Here is a 17,533-nt window from a genome sequence, read left to right as displayed (position 1 = left end):
GTTACTGTAAGAGCAGTGAGACTATTGGACTCTCTGCCAGAGGAAGTTGTTATGGTTATGATTCAGTGAAGAAGTTCAAGAGGTGCCTGGATGTTTTTCTCGAAAAATATAACATCACTTATTATAGTATATGTACTAGAGTGCGGAGTAGAAATGAGCTAATTTCCCAAAATTCCTTTCGGTTTCGACTTCGGTGGAATCGGACGTCTGATTCGATTTGTTCAAAATAAGTTTATCTTGGGTGAGTGGCTATTAGCGCATGAAGTCAGACGTGTGATCTCCGAGCTCCTGCCTGAACGGCGATTATAGCGCCACTACGCAGCTCATTAGCCTTGCAAACCTTCCTACCTTAAACCTGCTATACCTGGTATCTATCACAGCATGGTGAGAGGCCGAAAAAAGAAAAGCCCATTGAAATTAACAACGTTTTTCCCGGCTTCTGATTCCTCCCAACATGGCACACGCAACAGGAGATATCCCCTCCAGTCGGGGATCTCCTCTTATCTGAACTCTTGCTGTCTCTGGCTTTGTCTCAAAGTATTCCTGCCTCTCCTGAGATATCTGCTGCACCGATTGACGAGATGGGATATGAGAACGCCATTGCACGTGGCAGCCCATGTGCTCAGGTACATAATACAATTTATTTTGTCTCCTCTTTGCAAGCAACTCCTATTTCATGGGACGAATGTTTAAATCTTCCCTCATCCCCTCACTTGCAATCCCCTGCACACCTTAGTAGCCACTATGAAACTTCTGTTGGCTGACCTGCATAAATCGTTAAATAGTGATTTGTTGAGAGCACTGGGGAACCTTCAGACGGAGGGTACTTCAATAAGAGAACTCACTTCCCATATCGAGCATAAAATGTCTGAACTCACTGCAGCCCATAATAAAATTGTGGATGCATCTACTGCTATGGAAGATGATCTCGAATTTCTTAAAGCTAAACTTGCTGATATTGAGGACCGTTTGAGGAGGAACAACCTGAGGTTCAGAGGTATCCCTGAGCAAATTAAGGCGGACCAACTTTTAGAATTCATGGTGAATTTTTTCGCTAGTTTGCTCCCATCTGCCTCTCCAACTGATCTAATCATTGATAGAGCTCATCGCTTACCTAAGCCGAAGAGTTTGCCTCCCTCAGTTCCGAGAGATGTCATAGTACGCATCCATTTCTTTCACATTAAAGAAAGATTGGTGGAAGCTTCTTGCTCTGAACCTACCTTACCTTCAAGATTTCATCAGATCTCCATATTTGCAGACCTTTCTGCGGCAACCCTAGCCAGGAGGAGAGCATTTGCTCACAGCGCGCTTATGTAAAGAGTGGGGTTAATCGATTTCTTCTGACTTCCCTCCGCGAAGATCCGGGTCATCTCAATCCACTCTACCTACAGACTGGGAGACCGTGTCCCGCAACAAGAAGGCGGCAAATTGACTATTTGTTCATTTTTCTGATCAGCATTTCAGTCCCGGTATGGGTGAGGACATTCTAACTTACCTTTTCTCTCCTTAGGTTTGCACACAGGCATGAAGTTAAATGCCGTGAATGCTATGTTATTTTTCTTTCAATTCCTGGTATGTTCTACCTGGACCCCAACTTAGAATGTTACTGTGTATGTGGGGTTTCTTGGCCTGGTTATGCCAAGATTCCCGGTGACTTTTCATTATTTTGTTGTTGTATCACTTTGTTTATTCCTTGCCTCTGGATATTGTTCTATCTTGCTTCTAGGATCTGTGAATATTCTATACATGAACCTTGCACTGCTACTGCTGTGGAGACTCTCCTTTTACTGATAGATGACTATTCAGTCAGGCGTACGCAATTCTATATTTTGACAATGGTCTTTAAGATTGTATCACATAATGTTAAGGGATTAAATTCCCCATTCAAACGATCTAAATTGTGGTCTGAAGCTCTGTTTTCACAGGCGGATGTTTTATGTATTCAAGAAACGCATCTTAACAAAGAGGATGCACATAGGCTTAAACACAAAAAGTTCACGCATATTTTCTCGGCCCCAGCCACGGGTAAGAAATGTGGAGTCTCCATAGCGGTAAACAACTCAGCCGCTTTCCATTTGAAAACTGTATTTATTGATGAGCAGGGTCGTTATGTTATGCTATTATGTCTTATTAACAATATTCAATATACTATTCTATCTGTATATGCCTCTAAGGCAGGGTTCACACGAGCACATTAACGTCCGTAATGGACGGACGTATTTCGTCCGGAAGTCCCGGACCGAACTCAGTGCAGGGAGCCGGGCTCCTAGCATCATAGTTATGTACGATGCTAGGAGTCCCTGCCTCTCCGTGGAACTACTGTCCCGTACTGAAAACATGATTACAGTACGGGACAGTTGTCCGGCAGCGGGGCAGGGAATCCTAGCGTCGTACATAACTATGATGGGAGGAGCCCGGCTCCCTGCAGCGTGTTCGGTCTGGGACTTGCAGCCGAAATACGTTCCGTCCATTACGGACCGAACATGCTCGTGTGAACCCAGCCTAATTATAAACAACACAGTTTTTTGCGCAAGATGATATCTTTGGCAAATCAATATAAAAAGGGTTCATTAATACTGGTGGGGGATTTTAATTTGACGCTATGGCCTACCATGGATTCTACGTCTACTGTACGCTGTAAAGAACCTACTCCAGCTTCTTGCACAAACATGGCCTTTTTGATATCTGGAGATTGCATGATTATAGTGACCACGAATACACCTTTTAGTCTAATTCGCATACGGTTTATACGAGAATTGATTTCTTTCTTGTAGACAAGGATCTCATTAATCGAACTCAATCTGCATTGATTGGTTGATTGCAATGGTCGGACCATGCTCCGATCTCATTGTCCATACAGGAACAGTTTAATAGACTTCTCAATCCAAATTTCACTTAGAGGAATATTTTTCTTACAACGACAATGGTCAAGTTAATGATGTCACTTTGTGGTGTGCCCACAAAGCCACTATCAGGGGTCACTTCATAAAGATTGCCTCACACATTAAAAAGTCCTTAAAACACACTGAATGTCAATTACTCTTTAGGTTGAGTACCTTACATAGACTAAATAAAATCTTACCCTGACGCACGCGTAGCGGAGATCTCTGACCTTAATCATCAGCTACACTAATTGAATAGCCATAAATATGTCTTGGCTCTATGGAAATTCAAAATGTCATTCTATTGGAGTGGTAATAAACCTGGGTCATTATTAGCCAAGAAACTTAAAGCACACAATGGTAAATCTCGGATCCCATTTATGTATAATACTCAAGGAACGCATAATGGACCCTAGGGGGATAGCTAATACCCTACCAGAATATTATGAGTCACTTTACAATTTACAGAACGATCCCCTTACCGTATAACCCCAACTTGATAAAAATAAAATGTTTCCTAGCCCAATTGGATTTACCCTCCATTTCCCCTGCCCAACTACAATGTATTTCTATGCCCATTACTGAAGAGGAGATTTTCAAAGCTATATTGTCACTTAAAGCCCATAAATCCCCTGGACCCGATTTTCTTACCAATGTGTACTTTGGAACTTATAAAACTCTTTTGGCTCCCTATCTGGCTAGAACATTTTATGAGGTAATTGAACATGGAGCCTTCCCCCCTGAAATGCTCAAAGCACTAGTAGTCGCCTTACCCAAACTGGGCAAATCTCCGGATGTTCCTTCCAATTTTCGCCCAATTTCCCTACTGAATACAGACCTAAAAATCTATGCAAAAATTCTGTCCAGCAGTCTTGCGGATATTCTTCCCCAACTGATTAGTCCAGATCAGGTGGGATTTATTAAAGGTAGACAAACAGAAGATAGTACACGACGGTTTATAAATATTGTCTCAGAAGCTGAGGTTCGGCGAATGCCTTCTCTGCTCGTTACTCTGGAAGCGAAGAAGGCGTTTGACCGCGTCCAAAATTCCTTCTTGTCTGCTATTATGGCCTTTTATACATTTTGCCCTGCCCAGGTGTACACCACAGGTGCGCTGTTGACCCCATTTTCCATAACCTACGGCACAAGACAGGGTTGCCCTTGATTGCCCATGATATTTACTATGGTCATGGAGCCATTTGCTATGGCAGTTAAAATGTCACCACATATCAAAGGCGTTTCATTAAGCCCTACCGAACATCGTAGAGGTCTCTTCGCGGATGATGTCATATTGTGCTTATCCTCCCCTAATGACACTTTACCTCACGTAATCAAGCTCATTCAGGAATTTTGAGAGATTAGCTACTATAAAGGTAATACCTCGAAATCTTTAATTCTAAATATGGATATCCACAAACTTACACAGTTGAACCTGCAAAGGGAATTTCCTTTAAATAGTCTGATGGACTGATCCCTTACTTGGTCGACTACGCTATTGCTTCCGGCAAAACGATGGATTCGGTGCACAAAAGAGACAAACTGAAACCACAGGCATCAATGGTGATGGAAACCTCTGGTTTCCGTCTGTGTCAGTTTGTGTCTGCTCAGGGTCCCGTTCTGACGAAAAACCTCTGATGGAACGCCAGAACGGGACCCCAACGCAGATGTGCACAGAGCCTTAATATATTAGCAATCCTATTTCTATATAATTGTGTATCCCTTATCCTTTATATGCATATGTTTACATCGTTTTTGACCTCCTATGCTCATGTACAATTCCATAATCTTGTTTACTTTTGTATATTTTTTTTATGTTTCTTTGAAAAATGTCAATAAATAATTTGTCACAAAAAAAATAAGTTTGTTCTGAATGTGTCCTGATTGCTCAGAAAACTTGAGTTTTCTCTGATGTCTTCTAGGACCATGTCCAAGATAAATCCAACCCCATTTCTAGTTCTTTTTATGCCAATTCTGCCTAGTTCACGTCATGTATTTTGCCTTCTTTTGATGTATATGCCTGGAAAAGTTCCCGACATATACATTAACAGTGGCATCTGTTACCATAGACTGTTAGGGCATGTTCACACGGCCTGTTTTGTTTTCGGCAGTTTTTTGGGCCGTAAACGCCCGAAAAACGGCTGAAAAATTGGAAGCAGAACACCTCCAAACATCTGCCCATTGATTGCAATGGGAAAAACGGCGTTCTGTTCCGACAGGCCGTTTTTTCGCACGGCTGTTTTGAAAAACGGCCGCGAAAAAGAAGTGCAGGTCACTTCTTGGGAGGTTTTTGGAGCTGTTTTTCATAGACTCTATTGAAAACAGCTCCAAAAACGCCCATGAAAAACGCAGCGAAAATCGTGAGTTGCACAAAAAACGTCTGAAAATCAGGAGCTGTATTCCCTTGAAAACAGCTCCGTATTTTCAGACGTTTTTTGCGAAGAGTGTGAACATACCCTTATGGTATCCGTTAAACTTAGGCCCCATGCACACGACAGCAAAAAACCTCCGTTTTTGTGGACCGCAATTGCGGTCCACAAAAACGGAGCCATTCACTTTCATTGAACACTGACACCTTTCCGTAGCACTACGGAAGGGTGTCAGTGCAGTGGAAATGTTCCGGGAATTATGGAACATGTCCGTTCTTTCGCATTTTGCGGGCCGTGCTCCCATACTTTGTATGGGAGCACGGCCCGAAAATGTGGCTGTCAGTCAGCGGCCGGCCGTGCCCGCAATCGCGGGCCGTGATTGCGGCCACGGTCGTGTGCATGGGGCCTAAGACGTCATAAACTGGGGTCATGAGAGTTCATGGCATATCTGTGATAATCTTTGGGTGACAGATGCCACTGTTAGGCTGGGTTCACACGACCTATTTTCAGACGTAAACGAGGCGTATTATGCCTCGTTTTACGTCTGAAAATAGGGCTACAATACGTCGGCAAACATCTGCCCATTCATTTGAATGAGTTTGCCGACGTACTGTGCAGACGACCTGTTATTTACGCGTCGCTGTCAAACGACGACGCGTAAAAATACAGCCTCGTCAAAAGAAGTGCAGGACACTTCTTTGGACGTTTTTGGAGCTTTTTTCTCATAGACTCCAATGAAAACAGCTCCAAAAACGGACGTAAAAAACGCCACGAAAACGGCGCGAAAAACGCCGCGAAAAATGCGAGTTGGTCAAAAAACGTCTGAAAAGCAGGGTCTGTTTTCCCTTGAAAACAGCTCTGGATTTTCAGACGTTTTTGGTCACTACGTGTGCACATACCCTAAGGGTATGTGCACACACACTAATTACGTCCGTAATTGACGGACGTATTTCGGCCGCAAGTCCCGGACCGAACACAGTGCAGGGAGCCGGGCTCCTAGCATCATAGTTATGTACGATGCTAGAAGTCCCTGCCTCGCTGCAGGACAACTGTCCCGTACTGTAAACATGATTATACTACGGGACAGTTGTCCTGCAGCAAGGCAGGGACTCCTAGCGTCGTACATAAGTATGATGCTAGGAGCCCGGCTCCTTGCACTGTGTTCGGTCCGGGACTTGCGGCCGAAATACGTCCGTCAATCACGGACGTAATTAGTGTGTGTGCACATACCTTAAGGCATCCGTTTAACACATCCATTACAAATTGACTGTAATGGTTTCTGTTATGACCCACGCTTATAACGTATCTGTTAAACGGATACCATTATAGTCTATGGGTATCGGTTTAATGTAACCGTCACACACAGACAAGTGGCAGCAACATATATGGGTAGTGCATTTTGGGAAGAGTGCCTGCAAGGCATTATGGGAAAGCATGCCTGAGGTCATGTAATCCTTTTTCTTTCTAATTCTGACCGAATTCAATTTCTGTAGAATAGTTTCGATCATTTCTTTTACTGAAGATAGGAAAATCCATGGATTTATTCTAATTGCCACAGGGGCGTAACTAGAATGTGGCAGTCGCCCATGGCCCTGGCTGTCCAGTACTAGCGACACCACCGGGCATGAGGGGGCCTGTGCCCCCCATCCCGGCATCTAAAGTTATGTGGCGTGCGACACGGGCCCCCTCATGCCGTTGGCCCTGTAGCAGCCGCTATGGCTGCTATAGCGGTTGTTACGCCACACAATTGCCATATTTAGAGTTGGATTTTCTCCCTAATATGAGGTCATTTCTATGCTTTTAAACTTTCTAGTTCAACACTGTAGTATTATACTAACCAGCATCCTACATAGAAGACAAAGAGCCACATGGCAAAGAGCAAAGTGCTTCCCCCATATGGTGATGGGTTTTGAAACCTAGAACGGAGGGGCTTGGTGTTTGTCCCCACCCACACCCGCCATTTCAATTGGCCAATTCTTTATCCCCTTGTTTGCAAACAATACACTTTATGCTACATAATGAATATTTTGCAAATAATACTGTAAAGGATCTGCCAGACACAACTTCTGTGTCGACGCCCATAGGTAATCAGTCTGCACCTGCTTCTATGTCTGTGAGACTGACTCCATCTTCCACCACCCAGGATGGCAGGCTTAGGAGTGGGAGAGCCTATCACAGCCTGGCCAGACGGAGCTAGCTCCCGCCCTCTGTCTATTTATACCTGCCTTTCCTGTTCCTCCTTTGCTTGTGATTCTTCTCTGTTGGTTTCCTGGCCCTGCTGCAGCTTCTTGAACTACTGATCCTCAGCTTGTGATTGACCTTGGCTTTTCTGACCACTCTTCTGCTCTGCGTTTTTGTACCTCGCTCATCTCCTTGTTTGACTCGGCTCATTCACCTCGCTTGTTGCTCACGGTGTTCCCGTGGGCAACTTCCCCATTTCCCTGGCTTCTTTGTACCCTTGTCTGTTTGTATGTCGTGCACCTATTGAGTGTAGGGACCGTCGCCCAGTTGTACCCCGTCGCCTAGGGCGGGTCGTTGCAAGTAGGCAGGGACTGAGTGGCGGGTAGATTAGGGCTCACTTGTCTGTTTCCCTACCCCGACATTACAAATACTAGATTTTTTTTTTCTCAATTACACCCAAAAGTAAAATAGTGTTCTTATGTCATATTGAAAAGCATCCAAAATAACATCTCTATAAAAATAAATTATAATTTAATGTCACAAAAACGAAAATGTTTATCCCACAGTGAAGTAAGAAACAGCTGAATTTGTCAGCTGTTATAACTTATCATACAAACACATTATTTGGATATAAAACCACATTCTTTTTACAATGCTGCTCATTATTGTGAATGGTACTTTAGACATACATTATTATAATATATGTTTACAATAGAACATTTCCCTTAAAAATGCTAAATATTGTGGGGAAAATTTTTAATAATATGTTTTTGTTTTTTTGTTGTTTGTGCTTTTATGCTCAGCATCTGCAAGTATCTATGTTTTACTCCTTTCTGTATTTTTCAACTGCCTTTTCCCTGTGGTGAGTCTTTCATTCTCATACAGAATATTTTTATGACCTACTAACCTCTCGCATTCCTCTATTTCAACATTGCCCACACTGCCCCTGTGCCTTCCTTCTAGTCACCTCACTTCTCTTATCACATGCATGAAGCTCCCTTGTGTTCCCTATGGGTGCCATCTGTATTACAAAATTTAGCAATCATGGTCATCTCCTTTTTATTTCATTGCATAATACATCTTATATTTCAACAATTGCACATTTACTGTATGTATATATATATATATATATATATATATATATATATATATATATATATATATATATATATATATATACATATATATATGTATATATATGTGTATATATATATATATATATATATATATACACACTACCGTTCAAAAGTTTAGGGTCACTTAGAAATTTCCTTATTTTTGCAAGAAAAGCACAGTTTTTTTCGATGAAGATAACATTAAATTAATCAGAAATACACTCTATACATTGTTAATGTGCTAAATGTCTATTCTAGCTGCAAACGTCTGGCTTTTAATGCAATATCTACATAGGTGTATAGAGGCCCATTTCCAGCAACCATCACTCCAGTGTTCTAATGGTACATTGTGTTTGCTAACTGTGTTAGAAGGCTAATGGATGATTAGAAAACACTTGAAAACGATTGTGCAATTATGTTAGCACCGTTGTAAACAGTTTTGCTGTATAGAGGAGCTATAAAACTGACCTTCCTTTGAGCTAGTTGAGAATCTGGAGCATTACATTTGTGGGTTTGATTAAACTCTCAAAATGGCTAGAAAAAGAGAGCTTTCATGTGAAACTCGACAGTCTATTCTTGTTCTTAGAAATGAAGGCTATTCCATGCGAGAAATTGCCAAGAAACTGAAGATTTCCTACAATGGTGTGTACTACTCCCTTCAAAGGACAGCACAAACAGGCTCTAACCAGAGTAGAAAGAGAACTGGGAGGCCCCGCTGCACAACTGAGCAACAAGACAAGTACATTAGAGTCTCTAGTTTGAGAAATAGACGCCTCACAGGTCCTCAACTGGCAGCCTCATTAAATAGTACCCGCAAAACGCCAGTGTCAACGTCTATAGTGAAGAGGCGACTCCGGGATGCTGGCCTTCAGGGCAGAGTGGCAAAGAAAAAGCCATATCTGAGACTGGCTAATAAAAGGAAAAGATTAATATGGGCAAAAGCATACAGACATTGGACAGAGGAAGATTGGAAAAAAGTGTTATGGACAGACAAATCGAAGTTTGAGGTGTTTGGATCACACAGAAGAACATTTGTGAGACGCAGAACAACTGAAAAGATGCTGGAAGAGTGCCTGACGTCATCTGTCAGGCATGGTGGAGGTAATGTGATGGTCTGGGGTTGCTTTGGTGCTGGTAAAGTGGGAGATTTGTACAAGGTAAAAGGGATTTTGAATAAGGAAGGCTATCACTCTATTTTGCAATGCCATGCCATACCCTGTGGACAGCGCTTGATTGGAGCTAATTTCATCCTACAACATGACAATGACCCAAAGCACACCTCCAAATTATGCAAGAACTATTTAGGGAAGAAGCAGGCAGCTGGTATTCTATCTGTAATGGAGTGGCCAGCGCAGTCACCAGATCTCAACCCCATAGAGCTGTTGTGGGAGCAGCTTGACCTTATGGTACGCAAGAAGTGCCCATCAAGCCAATCCAACTTGTGGGAGGGCCTTCTGGAAGCATGGGGTGAAATGTCTCCCGATTACCTCAGCAAATTAACAGCTAGAATGCCAAAGGTCTGCAATGCTGCAATTGCTGCAAATGGAGCATTCTTTGACGAAAGCAAAGTTTGAAGGAGAAAATTATTATTTCAAATAAAAATCATTATTTCTAACCTTGTCAATGTCTTGACTATATTTTCTAGTCACTTTGCAACTCATTTGATAAATATAAGTGTGAGTTTTCATGGAAAACACAAAATTGTCTGGGTGACCCCAAATTTTTGAACGGTAGTGTATATATATATATATATATATATATATATATATATATATATATACATATATTAGTCCATCTCAATGAATTAGAATATCATCAAAAAGTTCATTTATTTCAGTAATTAAATTCAAAAAGTGAAACTCATATATTATATAGATTAATTACACACAGAGTGATCTATTTCTAGCATTTTTTTTCTTTTAATGTTGATGATTATGGCTGACAATTAATGAAAACCCAAAATTTAGTGTCTCAGAAAATTAGAATATTATATAAGCCCAATTTCAAAAATTCTTTTTAATACTGAAAAGTTGGCCTACTGAAAAATATGTACAGTACATGCACTCAATACTTGGTCGGGGCTCCTTTTGCATGAATTACTGCATCAATGTGGCGTCGTTTGGAGGCGATCAGCCTGTGGCACAGCTGAGGTGTTATGGAAGCCCAGGTTGCTTTGATAGCGGCCTTCAGCTCGTCTGCATTGTTGGATCTGGTGTCTCTCATCTTCCTCTTGACAATACCCCATAGATTCTCTATGGGTTTAGGTCAGGTGAGTTTGCTGGCCAATCAAGCACAGTGATACTGTGGTTATTAAACCAGGTATTGGTACTTTTGGCAGTATGGGCAGGTGCCAAGTCCTGCTGGAAAATGAAATCAGCATCTCCATAAAGCTTGTCAGCAGAGGGAAGCATGAAGTGCTCTAAAATTTCCTGGTAGACGGCTGCGCTGACTCTGGACTAGATATACCACAGCAGTCTTCCCCATAATTGTGTAGCTACTGAACCGACTGTTAGACCATTTAAAGGCTTATGAAACCTTTGCAGGTGTTTTGTGTTACTTAGCTGATTAGAGTGTGACACCATGAGTCCACAATCTTGAACTTTTACCCAATATTAAAATTTTCGGAGAGACAAAATTTTGGGTTTTCATTAACTGTTACACATAATTAGAGATGAGCGAACTTATGATAAGTTCAGTTTGGTTGGTTCACCGAATTTCATGAAAAAGTTCGATTCGGACCGAACTAGTTCTGACCGAACCTGTAATTTCCGTGCGCCGAGCATGGTACTGTCCAGGGTGCTGAAAGAGTTAATGGACTGCACTAACTCTTTCAGCAACCTTGACAGTACCATGCTCGGCGCGCGGAAAATAAAATTTTAATGTAATAAAAAATAAATAAATATGTTCATACTTACATTCCTCCTGTCCGGCCTCCAGCGAAGACGTTTCATCCATGTCGCCGCTGCAGCCAATCACAGGCTGTAGTGTCGGTCCCGCACGTCAGGATGACGTCAGAAGGCCGGCCTCCAGGGATGACGCTTCATCCCACGTGACCGCCTCTGCAGCCAATCACAGGCTGCCGCGGCCTCTGCAGCCAATCACAGGCTGCCGCGTCAGGAAAGAAGGTCGGACTGGAGGAAGAAGAGGGACTCGTCACCAAGACAACGACCGGGTACGTATGAAATGCTTTTTATTTTATTTTTAATCAGCAGCCTCTTTTCTCTATCAGTGATTGATAGAGACAAGTGGCTGCCGATTAGTATAATATTTTTGTAATGTTTTTTCTGCCCGCCCTGGTTCGGTCAAAACGTGTTCGGCCGAACCCGGTGAAGTTCGGATTCGCTGCGAACCGAACTTTTCACGATGTTTGGTTGTCCCGGTTTGCTCATCTCTATGGGCAGCACAGTGGCTCAGTGGTTAGCACTATTGCCTTGCAACGCTGGGGTCTTGGGTTCAAATCCAACCAAGGACAACATCTGCATGGAGTTTGTATGTTCTCCCCGTGTTTGTGTGGGTTTCCTCTGGGCACTCTGGTTTCCTCCCACATACCAAAAGGGAATTTAGATTGTGAGCCCCAATGGGGACAGTAAAATAAGAGGACCTCTGTACAGCGCTGCGTAATATGTTGGTGCTATATAAGTAACATAAATAAATCTCTACACATAATCATCAACATTAAAAGAAAAAAAATACTGGAAACAGATCACTGTGTGTAATGAACCTATAGAATATATGAGTTTCACTTATTGAATTACTGAAATAAATTAAATTCATTGAGATGGACTAGTGTATATATATACTAGTCCATCTCAATGAATATATATATACAGAAGAAATAAATCTTGCAGCACTCCAACAGGATGAATGAAAAAACTGTCATTTATTCAAGCCAGCATACAGCGGTATTTCTTCTGAATATTGATACAGTCCTAGGATCTGGACTGCTTGCTGGCACCCATTCACATATGTAAGCCTGCTCTCACTGAGACTGAGTGCTGCTGCTTTCTCTGTTTGAATATATACACAGTCACAACAAACCAGCACTAACTGCAGTGTGAAAGCGTTTCACTGATGTCATTGAATAAACTACCTGTCTTAAATGGGTCTAAAAGTTCATCTCCACCTTAAGTCACTTTATAGAGTATATTAGATAATTGTATAGAAAGAAGGACCCTGACCTTGGAACTGTTCCAATCATAACCTGCAGAGCCATGAGAAAATTCCAATTCTCTGCGGTTTGTCAGCTTGCAGTCTTGGTGTACTCCAGGCGACACCCTTTTCTTCTTAGTCTTCTTTATGTTGATGGATCTTCAGTTGTAGGGAATTATGAATTAGAAGTATAATTGAAGTACAATTTGAATTCATATTTAAGCAAATAATTAATTAAATATATTTGAAAGCAATATATATTATCCATTAGGACTTTATTTTTTGTTATGTTGTATTTTGCAGTACATTTATACATAATATACAAATAATAGCATATGTTATTTTAGCGTTTCTCACTGAAAATGTGGATCATCAATTGGTTTGGCGCTGGCTAGACTGGGGTGTGAATTCTAAGAAATCTTCCCATTTTTCACCATTAACCCCCGTAAGGAGATTTAGACTTTCTCCTAGTCAGATTGTCAGGTCGTGGTTCCGGAATAGTCACCGATTGGCAGTGAATGTGCTGTAGCATAGAACTTTTAGCGAAATCAGGAACGCAGCCAGGGGTCGTCAACCGTTAAACAATTAGGATGCAGCAAGTTGGAGGATGAGACAGAATCGTAGTCAGGAGTCAGGCAAGGAGTCAATACCAGTAAAATCATATAAACTAGGTGACAAGTCCAGAGGGCAAAACAGGAGCATAAACCCGAAACATAGCCATTGTCAGTCAAATAGCAATAGACAAAAGAGTAAAAAAACAGGATGTAACTTGATCCAGGGATCCATGAAAGCCTCTCCTTTAGATAGGTCACCAGGTCTGAGAACATCAGTAGCCGCCAGTCACCATGACATGGCTGGCAGATAGGAGCAGGAAGCTGCAACATCGTGGGAGGGGAGGCAGCATGGGAGCCCGGAGGTGGCTTTCAACAGGAGTGGCAGCTGCTTGCCGAAATTCATCACCGGAGCAGGGTGAGGTGAGTAAACAGTACCCCCACTTAGGACCCCTCCCACAAAGGGTTCCAAGAGGCTTGAGATGGTACTTCTTGTCATTCACCCTTTAACTGTAATTACCAATGGTATGTCTTTATGTACTGCAATGTTATACTGTTTAACCTGGGTGATTTATTCATATTTTGATTTGTATGTTGCAGACATGTAGTATTTTTTCTGCCTCAATTTTGCAACTTTGTAATGATGCCAACATTTTCTCACTAAGCACTCATTGAATGTATATCGTACAACAATAGCGAGCGCCACATCCAAGCGGTTTTGGAGGGAGGGTGCTCCCTCTCTCACCCCATCGGTACCCTGCAATCGCAGGGTGTCAATGGCTTCTATGGCAGCCGAGGGCCTAACAAAGGCCCCCAGGTCTGCCTGTAGTGGATGCCTGCTAAGCCATGCCTGAGGCATGACCTAGCAGGTGCCTGTCAGTTTTACACTCACAGGGAATAATATGCTGCAATACAGAAGTATTGCAGTGTGTTATAAAAGCTATCAGAAGATGGCATAGTGAAGTCCCCTAGTGGGACTAAAAATAAAGTTAACAAAAAGTTTAATAAAGTTAATAATAAATAAATAAAAATGCCAAATAAAAAAAAATGAAAAATCCACTTTTTCCCTTATAAAATACTTTAATATGAAAAAACAATTTACACATATTTGGTATCGCCAAATGACCCCAACTATAAAGCAATTATGTTATTTAACCCCCACGGTGAAAGCCGTAAAAAATACAATTAAAAACAATGCCAGAATTGCTGTTTTCTGTTCATCCTGCCTTCAAAAACATTTGATAAAAAGTGATCAAAAAGTTGCATATACTCCAAAATGGCACCAATAAAAACTAGAAGTCGTCCCGCAAAAAACAAGCCCCCATACAGCTGCATTGGCGTAAAAATAAAACAATTATGGCTCTTAAAACATGGCGACACAAAAACAAATAATTTTGAAAAAAAAGTGCTTTTACTGTGTAAAAGTAGTAAAACATACCTAATCTATATAAATTTGGTATTGCCACAATCGTAATGACCCACTAAATACAGATATTATGTTATTTATACCACACAGTAAATGGCGTAAATCTAAGTCGCAAAAAAGTGTGGCGAAATTTATGGGGTTTTTTCCATTACCCCCCAAAAAAAGCTAATAAAAGTTAAACAATAAATTATATGTACCCCAAAATGGTGCTATTAAAAAATACAACTTGTCCCACAAAATACAAGACCTTATACAGCTCTGTCGACGCAAAAATAAAAAAGTTATAGCTCTTGGAATGCGACGATGGAAAAACTTAAAAAATAGCTTGGTCATTAAGGTTTAAAATGGGCTGGTCATTAAGGGGTTAAAGACCTGTAGGGCACATGACAGGGTGTCCAGAAGAGTTAATTTGTTCATGTTACCATGGCAACCCCATAACAAGCAGTAATGTAAACAATCCTAACATGCACTAGATAGGAGATAAGATAAAGGAAAAATAAACAAGTTGTATATCAAAAAGTATCTTTATTTTCAATGTAAAACCTACTGAAATGTCACTTTAAAAGTGTGACATTATTGTACAATTTTTTTTAATTAAAACGGCATTCAGTAAATGAAAAATTTGGCTTTGTATCAATTAACACGTATCTATTGCTACAAATAATGGTCATTTATGTTTTCAGGTTCCTGCCACTGTGGAACGTGCCTCTGTTCACCACAGGACTGGTATGTTTCAGGGGAATTCTGTGAATGTGATGACAGAGACTGCGACAAACATGATGGCCTTATTTGCACAGGTAAACAGAATGTTAGATGCAATCACCGTTCTTGTCAAGAAAGATTCTTCCTCGCATTGTTGTGCCTTGATATTCAAACAGCACATAGAAAATATTCTGCCTACGACACTTTTTCTCCAGATCCAAACTCTTCCCTGGTTTGTTTTTACAGCTTTGAAGAAATAAAATATGAATACACAGAGCTTTTTAGGCAGACACATCACAAAAGTGAGCCTATTGCTATCAAAGACTGAAGATATGGTTTGTTTTCTGAAACACAGTATGAAGATTAAGGCGGCCATAAAATGGGATAATTCAGTCAATCTGATGGCGATAACCTATGGTGATAATTCGGTTGTTTTGAACTGATGGAAATATTTCCCATTGGTCGGAACACTTCTAAGCAATGTTCTTTATTGCTATTCATTATTACCCGATCCTAGCTTTACACAAAATCCAACCGAGACTTTCATCGCAAACTTGAAATCTTTGCTGCTATTGCTATGATTACAGCAAAAAATATTTGCATATATAATATTATTCAATCTACATTTCAATATTACATAAATATTGGATAGTTGGTATAGTAACATCTATGCCTACCTGAAAGCTAGTCGTAGATGTAGAGAATTTTCACTCTTTAGGCTGGATTCACACTCAGTTTTTTGGCGTGTTTTCAGTGGCGTGTTTTGTAGCATTTTTGTGCTCGTTATTTTTTTGGTGTCTGAAACACTATGGCCAAATGTCCTTAACCCTTTAGCAAGATTAAATATACACTACAGTTGCTGAGCCTGCGCCATATGCGGCGAGTGCTCTCTGTTTCAAACAGCTGACACCCACCTGCAATGGCCATTATCGGAGATAACTCAGATTCCAGCCATTTAAACTCATTATCGACCGCGGCAATGGAGCAGTCAAACAGAGGGGGCTCACTCTGTCCCCCAATCGGCTCCCCCACAATAAAATCGTGAGGAACTGATTAGTTGCCATGGCAGCCAGAGGCCTATTGAAGGCCTCCAGGTCTGCCATTATTGCCTACTACTAAAGGGGTTGTCTGGTTTTTATTTTTTTTAGTTATTTATTTATAGAATAGGAGATCATACCACTTTCTTATATACATGTATTAGAAATTCTTCTCACATAGTTTTCTTATACCAGTGCGCTACGCCTCTGTCTCTACACAGTAGACTGGTATAGCCCATAGATCAGTCCTATGTAACACATTCATGGGCTAACTGAATAGGACTTAACATGGCGTCAGACATGTGAGCCCCCAAACAAATACACGTAGATTATGTGAGCACTAGCATTCAGTTAGCAACAGGGTTACTTGACACACATGTGTTGGGCAACATAGAGGATACATCCATAAGGCTAAGTGAATAGTGGTGACTAATGGTGGAATAGGGATTAACAACTTCTTCACTGTGCGTGTATTTACTTGTATAAAATGGCTGCCTCTGGGTAATGTTTAAAATGGCTGTCTATCTCTAGGTGATGTTGTCATATTTTTAATAAAGTTAATTGTTAAAAAAACACACACAACACACACAGAGGAGACCGGGAGAAGAATGTAAGACCCGATTCTCACAGACACTGACAGACATCATGAGATGCTGCTGTATGTAGAAATACTTGATATTTCTCAGTAAAATACTTTTCACCTGTTCGATACCTGGACAGTGTTAACAGTGTTATCTGAATGCCAGGGGGTCACATGATGAGGTCACATGACTGCCGCCATTTAGTCCATTCAATAATCCTATGAATGCATTACTATGGACTAATCTGTGGGCTATACTATTATTATTATTATTTTTATTATCATTTTTTTAGACAGATGCAACTGCACTGATATAAAAAAATTTATGTGAGCAAACGATGGAATACATGTATATTAGAAAACTGTATCATTTCCTATTCTACGAATAAATAGATTAAACAAATGAGAACTGGACAACCCCAGTGACTCTTACCAGAAGTATGGCTTAATAGTAGAGCACAGATAATGATAATACACTGCAATACATAAGTATTGCAGTGCTTTCCATTAACGATCGAATGGGATCTTGCATGGTAAATTTCCC

The 17,533-nt window shown here is 41.0% G+C and overlaps 1 protein-coding gene across 1 annotated transcript in view; it reads left to right on the top strand.

The window, feature by feature from the left end:
* The window catches only part of ITGBL1 (integrin subunit beta like 1), a 336,244-nt gene that overhangs the window by 297,526 nt on the left and 21,185 nt on the right, over positions 1-17,533 (top strand). Inside the window, exon 10 of the mRNA XM_075852439.1 lies at positions 15,354-15,467. Coding sequence (XP_075708554.1) covers positions 15,354-15,467 — 114 coding nt within the window. The remainder of the gene's footprint in view (positions 1-15,353; positions 15,468-17,533) is intronic.

This window comes from Rhinoderma darwinii, chromosome 2 (genome assembly GCF_050947455.1).
Source record: "Rhinoderma darwinii isolate aRhiDar2 chromosome 2, aRhiDar2.hap1, whole genome shotgun sequence".
In the NCBI taxonomy this organism is placed as follows: Eukaryota; Metazoa; Chordata; class Amphibia; order Anura; family Rhinodermatidae; genus Rhinoderma; species Rhinoderma darwinii.
The sequence above is the reverse complement of the archived record's forward strand: the minus strand, read 5'-3'. Positions and strand labels throughout refer to the sequence as shown.